The sequence below is a fragment of the Thermobia domestica genome, chromosome 18 (assembly GCF_964235325.1).
Source record: "Thermobia domestica chromosome 18, izTheDome1.hap1.1, whole genome shotgun sequence".
NCBI lineage: Eukaryota > Metazoa > Arthropoda > Insecta > Zygentoma > Lepismatidae > Thermobia > Thermobia domestica.
Genome location: NC_137471.1, coordinates 140,367,120 through 140,378,165, shown reverse-complemented (window position 1 = coordinate 140,378,165; position 11,046 = coordinate 140,367,120). Strand labels below are relative to the sequence as shown.

At 35.0% G+C, this 11,046-nt stretch overlaps 1 protein-coding gene across 1 annotated transcript in view; it reads left to right on the top strand.

Moving 5' to 3' along the window:
• Positions 1-9,974: 9,974 nt before the first annotated feature.
• Positions 9,975-11,046, top strand: part of LOC145675606 (RAB11-binding protein RELCH homolog) — a 107,921-nt gene continuing 106,849 nt past the window's right edge. The window contains exon 1 of the mRNA XM_081746142.1: positions 9,975-10,419. Within this exon, the coding sequence (XP_081602268.1) occupies positions 10,107-10,419 (313 nt within the window). The 5' untranslated portion in view covers positions 9,975-10,106. The remainder of the gene's footprint in view (positions 10,420-11,046) is intronic.

Below are 11,046 nucleotides of genomic sequence, written 5' to 3'. Positions count from 1 at the left end.
CTGGACGCTGGAGTCCTGGGTTTGTTACCGTTGGTGGTCGTCTCTGAGGTCTTACTCCTTGACGATTGGAATTACAACCAGAAATTCTCCCTCGAGGTCGACGTCGTCTGAGAATGGAGCCTTGGCCAACTGCGCTGCATGTACCTTCAGGTGTCGATCACAAAATCAATGGAAAATAGCATTGTGGTCCATTTGAGCTTCGCTGAGCTGAGTGAACGGTATGGACCGAATGCACTGCATGAACGAGCGAGCGGAATGTCGAACGGAATGAACAAATAAACTGTCAATATGTGTTACAAATAACACGTGTCGGCAAAATCTGTCATAACTATATTATTTAAAACAAAATATCTTTTAAGAACAAACTTCATGATGATGATAGTTAAATTTACTAAGTTGTCCTTCTATTCATAAATCATGTTTAGATCGCATTAGTTTAAGGTCACATTGACAGTGCTAAAGTAAATGGTCAAACAAATCCCAGCACGAGTTGCTTAGTTTTTGTTAAATAGAAAAACTCTATTCTCGAACGGTAGCGAACACCTGTTCCATTTAGTTAGTATTCTATCACAATTTTGAAATGAAAACTAGTCTTGGCTTTGTCACAAACAAGTTCTTTTTCATTGAAGGTGGAAATTATTTTTTAAAAAAATTGTTAACAAATGCAGAAGGAAAATAAAGAAATAAAGATAAAAGAACTAGTTGCACTGGGATGGCAAAGTGATATATTGAGATTGAAGCTCGATCTTGAATTCTATAAAATTGACTACTACCATCTCTGACTATAAAATTGACTCTGCAGGTGTGTTTGTTTTATCTTTCTCTAACATAAGTAATTATTATTTAAACAAACAAAAAAAAAAAAAAACAGAAAAATACAAGGCTGTATTTGTGGTGTTTAGGCCTTTCTGAGTACGAGTGCTCTTTCATTCCCCTTCGTTGTTCATGATACGGTAGCATAATTATAATCGTGACTTGTAAGATTTGTTCTTTCTGGAGAAAGAGGTAATGGCTCTTCTTTTACATATATATATATATATATATATATATATATATATATATATATATATATATATATATATATATATATATATATATATATATATATATATATATATATATATATATATTAGTTATTAGTTTGTGACCAAGTCAAATATCATTCGTTTAGCAGACAACTTTGACTGGCAAGTACAGAAGGTTTCACAGCTATAATAAAAGACTTCAACTTGCAACTAATCAGTGATTAATTCTTTGAAAGAATTTTCAAAGCGCTGATCACAGCCACCAATGATTTAGCGAGGAAGAAACAGCTAAAGATTCAAAATACAACCGAGATCCGTGTTCGTCTGAAAACCATTCATGACTTAGAAGTCTCTATTCCACATTTATGTTCAATGAAGAAAGTTTTCTTTCTTTCTTCTTTTTCTTTTTCTTTTTTTTTAACAAGCGAAAAACATGGCCAAACACATTACCTTACCATTGTTTTCGGAGCAAGTAGCTCAAAGCTACAAAATAAATTTCTGACCATGGTTCTTAAATGTATAACGTTTTAAACCGCTTTCAAATGGAAAAACTTAATTTTTAACTAGCATCATCTAATGTTACCCCAGCAAAGGAAACTAAAAGTGAATATATATGGTATTTAATACTAACATAGATCTTAACAAATTTTGGAATATGTAAAATAAATAGTTTTAATGAAACCTTCCAATGAAATATATCATTTCATTATATGGAGTGTTATCGCTACCAATAGTTATGCTAACTTACATTTTTAGAAACAAGTTAGTGAAGTTAGCGAGATGTATATCGAAAAAGGCCACCCGCGACTTTTCTTCAGAGTTGTCCAACAGATTAACGTGTTTCTAAATACATACATTAGCACCATACTTTAGTAAAAATTCTTAATACAACACAAAAAACGACCATGAATTGTGTCACTCTATTTAGTTATCATTTAATACGCCATTAGCACATGATACAGTGAAACCTGTCTATGTTTGCCAACATTGGTTCTATTGAAAAGTGGCCAACTTGGACAGGTGGTCAACTTACAAAAAATAAGTATGATTGGTGTATTTTTAAAATAGGATTTCTAGTATTACTTTATTGTAAAATTTTAATAAGCAATGGCACGACAGCTACTTTTAAATGATGTATATAGAGTAATCATATCAATATACAGTACTAGAAAAAATTACAGTGTGTTTAATTAGCTGCAAGTGTGCCCCTCGGAACAAAAAATGTTTTGAGAAAATCTTAAAGGACTTCATATCTCAAAACCTTCGCTACCTTTCGACAAACCGTCAGGTGAAAATAGTTGACAATTGAGATAGTTAGCTTTAACCTTGAAAATTTTCCGGAATTACTAAAGTTCCTCACTGATGAAAGGAGCCGATATAGCTAATGGTTTCACCGAAACAAACAGGGTAAATTCCTGTAGATGCATTTCTTGAATTTCTGTACATGCTTTTTCTTATTTACATCTTTCTTCACGATCCTTTCATCAGGGACAGGCGTGCGCTGACCCTTGGATTATGGAAGAGGGGACAAATCAATAGCGGTACTCCTGAAGATATGCAACCACCTTGTAATTATTACTTTCTTTATAATTTAATTTTTATTTTCAAATGAAGTATCTGGGAACATGGCGGACCCAGAGCCTACAGAGATAGTGTGTATGTGTGTGATAATATACTGCTGGGAGGAAACAAACAGAAGAAAGACTGAAATAAAATTAAATCGGGAAATTTTGGTCGAGTGTTGCAAAGTTCAAAGTGTTACTTTATATAGCAATGATTACAGACGTCTTTCAGGGTCCATTTTTGTGAAATATAATCCTTATTAGCTGAGAAAATTATTTTAAAACTAAAAAAAACAACAAAAAAACGCAATGCCAAAACATTAGGTGAGCCCAGCGCCCCCACTTGCCCCTACGTGTGCACGACTATGCATCAGGGCAATGTTCTGGCAATTGATCTCCAAGAACAAATCGTGGGAACCCATGCTTCTTTGTCTCCAGTCGAAAATAGAGAATACCTATCTCTCATAAGGAAATTCGAAAGAATTAAGAAAAATACAAAAACGGCATTTTGCATGGCAAAGATACGCAGGTAAATTTATCATTATCATCATAGGATAAACATTGCTTCAATGCAGCCAACTTCCAAGATAGACAGGTGGCCAACTTACAGTGTAATAAGTAATGAATATCTTATGGGAAAATGCAGGTTCAAGACGAACCAGGCCAAGATAAGCAGGTGGCCAACTTATAGAGGTAGTAACGTAGCTAGAATTTTTTCAAGAGGGGCCAATGCAGGGGCGAAGAAAATTTTGAGGGGGCCATCTCCAATGAATGAAAATTTTTATTCACACACGCACATTTTATATATATATATATATATATATATATATATATATATATATATATATATATATATACAGTGGCGGCGATTGGACGTTAAAAGTGGGGGGGGGCAAGACATGATCTGAACAATTGTATATCAATGTTAGATTTCCTGGTTGTTTCTAACACTGTTTGATGAAATGTTGTATAACTAATAGGATACTATCTTTTTTCACTTAAAATGCCGTATATCGTATTTCTATTTTACGTCAATTCATAAGAGCAATACAGGTAGGTACTAGCCCTTTATACTCGTAAACATCGAAAGTGTAAGAAGAGATTTGAGATCTTGCTCATGAACATCTTAAAATTCTGTCTGGAAAACTGTTTGATCAGATTATTCAATAATAAATTCGCAAAACAAATAAATAGAAAGGATAATATTAATAATAGTAATGAAAAATGGGGCTTATTTTGCAGAAGTTATATTGAAACTGAGGATTAATAAACAATTTATACTTTTCATTCCACACATGCCATTAAAGGAGTGTTTTTTTCTCTTATAAAATAAAATACAGTAAGTACTGCAAGCATATGCTATGACATTTAAAGAAATATGCAATTACAATATTAATTGCTTTGAATTGCAATTAAAACGCAATTTCTGTAGTTTTCTTAACTCCATGGGAAGACAAATAACCAATACGCACTCACGCAACGGCAAATATCATATGGTACCATTTTTTAAATGAAACAGTGATACATACAAAATCTTTACCAGGGTGTCCAAATTCTGGAAAATAAGTGAAAGTTAGAGAAAGGTCAGGGAAGTAAAAATGTATCAGGTGAAGTCAGGGAAATGGCAGATTGGTCAGGGAAAGTCAGGAAAAAATCGATTTAGGTCCATTGTTCAATTACTGAATTTATAAAATAGGGTTGATTTCTTTACTGTTACTGGATGCAAAACGTAGTGTTTTCAATGATGATATTGAGGGAGTCAGTGTTCTCTGATATAGTTGTTGAAACTAATTTTTTTGCGAGAAACACATCTAACTGCATCCTGGCATATTAGCTCAAAAGGGTAGGCGCTGTTCTAGAAGAATTGAATGGTGCCAAGAGGATATCTGGACAAGTGGCTGAGAACGCAAAGAAATAATATCTCCAGCTCACAGTGAAAGCTCAGACTGAAGAATTTAAGGAACACTCAAATGAATTCACAGCCAATGACAGAGATGGTATTGGACTTGATGAGTTTTTTACTTAGGAAATGGGAAGAACTTCGTTGACTCATGGTCAGTTATGAAATTCTTTTTTATCTTCTTTCATGGAAACGCATTTTTTGAAAGTGGTCTCACAATAAATAAAATTCTCATTGTTGAGAACTGACAAGAAGAATCTCTGGTGGCTCAATGGATCATATATAATTTTGTGATAAGAATAGGTTGATCATCAGAATTAATAATTACAAGAGGTATGATAAATTCAGTGAGAAGTTCAGTGAGACAATATCAGGTATATTTGGAAAAGAAAAGAGAAATGCTGGAGACGAGAAGAGGAGAGAGAGAAACGAAAGATACAGCAACAACTAAAGGGGCTGGAGGAAGAAGAGAAGAAAATTAAACTGGAGAGACAAGAAAGATATTCAGATCAATGAGAAGAAAACTATGCGAGAAAATATGAAAACACATTTCTAAATGGGTTGCATTTAATAACTGCACCAGCAAAAGTAATGTGTGTGTTTTACATAATGTAATGTGTGTTACATAGTGTGTGTGTGTGTGTGTGTGTGTGTGTTTAAGACTTAATAATCAGTAAAATCATGTATGAACTGTTTATTACTATAGGCAATATTGTAATGTTGTGTAATTGGTATTATAATGTGTAATTTTTTTCATATCTTAAGTACTCTGTATGCTGCACACTTTCGTTTGTAACTTTACATTTTGCGTAACATGTAGGCCTAATCAATATAGTCCTAATGCACATGTTTGTAAATTTACATTCCTTTGGAAAGAAAATTGAAAAAAGAAAGAAAGAGAAGCGAAAGAGAACAAGGCCAACTATGGGGAGTGTGGAGGCTGGGTTTCTTTTTTTTTCTTCTATATTTCTAAGTTATTCAGGGGTCAGGGAAATCTGGAACTTTCGTCATGGAAAGTCAGGGAAAAGTCAGAGATCTTTTCTCCAAATTGTGTGGACACCCTTTTACATTTCCAAATGAAAATATATAAATTAGGTCTCCACTTCAAAAAAGTGGGGGGCAACTTCCCCCTGTTTCCCCCCCTAATCGCCGCCCATGTACATATATATAATTGTGTGTGAGTGTTCAAGGTGAATGTTTTCCTCTCTGTTGTTCGTGATTTTACTCTTTTACAGTCAGAATGCAAGAATTTACTACCTCAAACAACTAGGATACATGAATACAATTGATTTCTAATATAAGTAAGTAGTTATTTAATCATGGCGTTTAAAATGTGTGTGGCTGGTTGATTTACGTGAAAGCAGAGAAATACACTTTTACACATAAAGAAAATAACTTACAGCTTCATGCCTCTACTTAAAAGGAACCCCAATAGTCTATCTGTTTGCGGCGCTGAAATTTCAAGACCATTTTCTTTGCATATCTCCAAACATTCTTGATAATTTTTTTCTAATGTTGTTCGTTGAGAGTCATATTCTCCAGGTCTCATTTTTGACAGCGTTTGAACTAGTGAATCTATAAGAATCAAACCTTCCGACATGTCTGCATCTACTTGTGAAAAGTATTGGGTAAGTTACTTGTAAAAATGTAACGCGTTACAAGTTACTTTACTTTCTCTTAAAATGTATCGCGTTAGTAACGCGTTACTTGCCCCAAAAAGTAACTGTTACTTTACTTCGAAAGTAACGCGTTACTTTTAGGTCCGAAACTTTAAAAATGTGAAAAAACTATGACTTCAATTTTCCGTACTACTATTGCTACCGCTATTATTATTATTATTATTATTATTATTATTATTATTATTATTATTATTATTATTATTATTATTATTATTATTATTATTATTATTGCACGTATTGAATGACTTTATGTAAATGCAAGGACAAATTTTTACTTGATATAGGCCTATGAACATTTTCATATAATGTAACATTGATAAAATGCCATACTGCGTTACTCGTAGGGATGGACACGAACGAGTTCGAGCGAGTTTTCTTTGAAACTCGATTCGACTACTAACAGACATCTTTGAGCTTGACCCGAAAACTCTACTCGAAACATTTCCTCCAACTCGACTCGAATTGGAGTCGATTTTCGAGTCGAGTCGAGCCAAATCCGGTGTGTAGTTTCGAGTACATTCTTCAAGTATATTACATAGACAGTATACTTATTATCAATGACACTACTACTACTACAACTTTATTATTATTATTATTATTATTATTATTATTATTATTATTATTATTATTATTATTATTATTATTATTATTATTATTATTATTATTATGTAACTAAAAATGAAAGATATGCGGTTTGTATTTGAATACTAAAAAGTAGTTGATTGCCAACCTCGGTAGTCGTGAAGTCTAGGAGTCAAAGACGTTGTTCACGAGCTTCTGAATTTGGGTTGAGGGTCTAGGTGAGTATTTGGGCTCGAGCCAAACACTGTTAAAAGTTATAGGGCACTGGCCAAATATCTTCAAAACTGCTCGACCCGGTTTTGAATTGTCAACGACTCGAACAGATCGGCTCACAGCTCATTCACTATCGAGCCAAACCGAGAAGTGAGCCGAACCAACAGCTCACCCAACCGACTCAGCTAGGGCCCTCGGCTCAGTTGAGCCGAACCGAGCAGATGGCTCATACCTACCAAGCCAGCTCGAGCCGATGGTTCACCCCAAGTGAGCCGGCTCGAGCCATCTTCTCAGTTGAGCCGAGTCCAGCTGAGCTTGTTATAAAAAATCTCTTGTGGTCTCGCTGTTGAGACGAGATGCGAGCAGTAGCTCCTTTTGTGAGCAACACTAAAAGTATTCCATATTACTGTTTAGCTTACATTTCTCATGGCTGTCACTTTCCAGTGTAATCAGGCCATGATTTCAAGACGAGTTAAAACAAACGAGCCATTTATCAAACCCGACTGGACTCGAAACTCGACGCGAGTCGAGTTTTAGCTTGACTCTTGCTCATCCCTATGCGTTAGAAAAAATGGTTGCTTATTATCATTCTGCTAAACTAATTATATAATAATAACAATGTTGTTATGTAAAATTAAAAATACAGAATACAGAGGAACATTACACTACAACTAATAAGATGAGAACACATGAGCTTGGGGTGAATCAAAACTTGACAGTAGCTCTTAAAATCGATACATGTTTTTAAAGCTAGTTTCAAACTCTATAATCAACAGGACTCTAGGATAAGCAAACTGATCTGAAAGAACTCGAATATTACATAACATCAGCAAACTATTTTCTAGTAATAAAGTAGGTCTGCTCATCAGAACATAATTTATTCATATTAACTCCCTACTGTGTATCGTTAATTATGGCACCCTAGTTGTTGATAAATATTTTCCGCCGGGGCACTTTAGACACTTAGTTTAAAATTCTGTCCACCATCATCCTCAGCTCTTAAGAAAAAAAGTATTCTTTCAAATGTTCGAACGGTAAAATATTTTCGTTCTCCATCTTTATAAAAAACAACACCAATAAAAGTAAAATAGACTACCGGTATCATTGCACTCCTAGTTCACTCACTGAATATATTGATTTGGAGCTGTCAAAATCCACGACAAAATCTTCCAGGTTCTTGCAATCAGTACATGTGATTACGCTAAGGCTGTCGTTATCTTTTAAAAACAGCAAGTGGCACTACGAACTTATCTGTTTCTCTGTGTGTCGGTGACTGTCGGTCACTGACATACATAGTTCATACTCGATTATTTCATTCTGAGAAATTCACTTACAGGAAAGAAACATTTGTTTCCGAAAAAAAAAAAAAAACTATACATAGCCTATATTGTAGTTACTCATCCGAAATGTAACGCGAAAATAGTAACGCAAACTAGGTACGTTACTTAAAAATTTGTAACGCGTTACCGTTACAGTTACTTTGCAAAAAATGTAACGCGTTACTAGGAAAAGTTACTTAAAAAGTAACGCGTTACTTGCGTTGCGTTACTTTCCAAGACTGGTTGCTTTTACCGTTGAGCTCTAAAACTGTGTAATGAAATTGCCTTTATTTCCTTAAAATGATGAAGTGAACACTCTTTGAAGCAAAAGGAGGAAATGTTTTCTTCCCCTAATATCAAAGAATATCAGAACAAACATTTCAATGGGAACTCCTTACAGCAAAAGAAGTATATGTAGTCTTTTTCTTTCTTTCGTTTGTGTACCTTCACTAGTTTCTTTATTTTTTTATTTTAGAATTTGACGTGAATTAAAATACACAAAGCACTTCATACCCACACCGAATGGGCAAAGCTCGGCAGTAGAACACCAGCTTAAGATTCGGAAGATGGTGTGATTGATTCCTCGTGGGTAAATATTTCGACTGATTAGTTTACCAAGATTCTTCCTCGGTGTCACTAGGGAAATTTTTATGGTCCTATTGACTTATTTCCCTCATTTTTATCCCCTGAGCCTCGGATGTTTCAAAGCCTTAAAGTAAATGTAGTTGAAGTAACCTAACGCTACTATCCTGTAGTCGATGCTAAATTAATATTGTTAGTTTTGAGATTATATTTGAAGGAGGGGTATTAATTAGTATATCCTATTGAAAATTCATGTCACCATTGATTTACTATTCTGCATGATTCCTACAACGTAAATTTCTCAGAAATACTTAATGCTTAATTTTTCTCAGAAATGCACATTTCGACGAAGAACAAAAATCTGTGATAAAAGTGGGTATTCACTGACTGAACTAACTGGATGGGATATCTGTGGACCAGTCCCACGAACTTCTGATAACTTGATGATATAACCTGGTCACGGTAATAACTACCACTTTTATATAAAATAACGTTACTGCCGCAACCAAGTGTAATATTTTACTTCAGTGCTTGCTATTTGTAAGTAAGCATATCTTATTTTAGTATGACTTTTAACATCGAAGTGAATGAGAGTGCCGACTGATTTTGCTTTTTTTTTCTGGTTCTTTGTCCAAAACAAAGAAGATAACCAGATAAGTGACAGAAGTTAAAAGAGACGTTCAGATAGTGAGGTCAATGCATACACCTTACAGATTTCGATGAATTAGATCTTGCTGTACTACCAACAAAAACTAGCGTGGAGCTTTTTAGTATTCGGAACGCAGACTATTGCAAAATACGGCATTCTGCAGGTGATAACTCTGTTGTCGAGAGATATTTCGATAGTAGTTTTACTTGTGACCACTATCAACTCACCGTTTGTCGACCTATAGCGGTACCAGTCTGTGTGGGGGGCACTAGGGGGGCAAGAAATTTGAATAATGGGGCCTGCCCCCTAGGCCCTCCCTTGGCTCCGCCATTGTAGGTGGCCAAGTTGACTGGTTTTACTGTATTTCACTCGGAATATTTTGTACGCTTCTGCGTAATTCAACTGTTTAGTAGATATCTGGCACTATTGTGCTCACAAAAAATGATTTACCAAAACAATTGAACAAAAACACCACGGATTGCGTAACAGTGTGTTAATGTCAGTGTGTTATTTAGTGATGTGAATAGAGTGTAGTGTAATCATTATTATATGTAAATATATTAGCATTGATGGCAATAGATATTTCTATAACGTTATGAAATATGAAGACGTGAAAAGAAAACGTTCATATTGTGGAACCATGAGTAATCCATTTAATGAGGAATTACAAATGGAAAGTGAGAGTTTGAGAGACCGTCGTACTGGGTGTGAATCTGGATATAGGAATGAAATCACGTACGAAGACATCGCATCAAAGCTCTTGAGAGAGAACTTTCTACTGACTGCTCTTGAGCTACATACGGAACTTGTGGAAGCAGGACGCGAATTACCGAAACTGAAAGAATATTTCTCAAATCCAGGAAATTTTGAGCGACAAGCAGCATCAAAACCCGAATTAGCTACAATTCGTTAGTATTTTTTAAAACTTATTTACTTTTTGATCGTCATTAAAATTCAGGGTTATGGGTAAAACGAGACGTGCAGCCCCGTTTTAGCACTCACATTCATGATACATACTCACATTCATGATATATTCACTTCTTTCATAAGGAATTTCACTCTTATTACCTTGTGTAAATTTATTTCAGGATTGCTTACCCTTTATGGATTTAAATAGACAGTAGTCACATGCCATAAAAATGACAGTGGATAAAACACGAACCAATATGTGCTAGGTAGCCACTGTAAAGCACAAATGCTATCTAATGAAGTCAGGGCATAAGCGCGGCAGAGGGGAGACGTGCGAGTGTCTCTAGTAATCAGACGCGTCAGCGACGGTGGGTATGCAGAAACTAGGATAGTGGAAAAATACTTCATATGGCATAAAAATGCATGTCACGTGTGACACAAGTTTAGGCTTAAGTTTAGAGTTGCCCCTCCAGCCTGAAAGTGCCCTTGGACTTTGCAACATACAAAAAACAGTGCTTAAAGTATTAAAAATTGTTACATTTCATTTAACTTCAATACTCCGTGGGCTTCACAAAAATTTAAAAGGCTTTCTTCATTATTTTTGTGCATCCGTTACACTGTTCGCC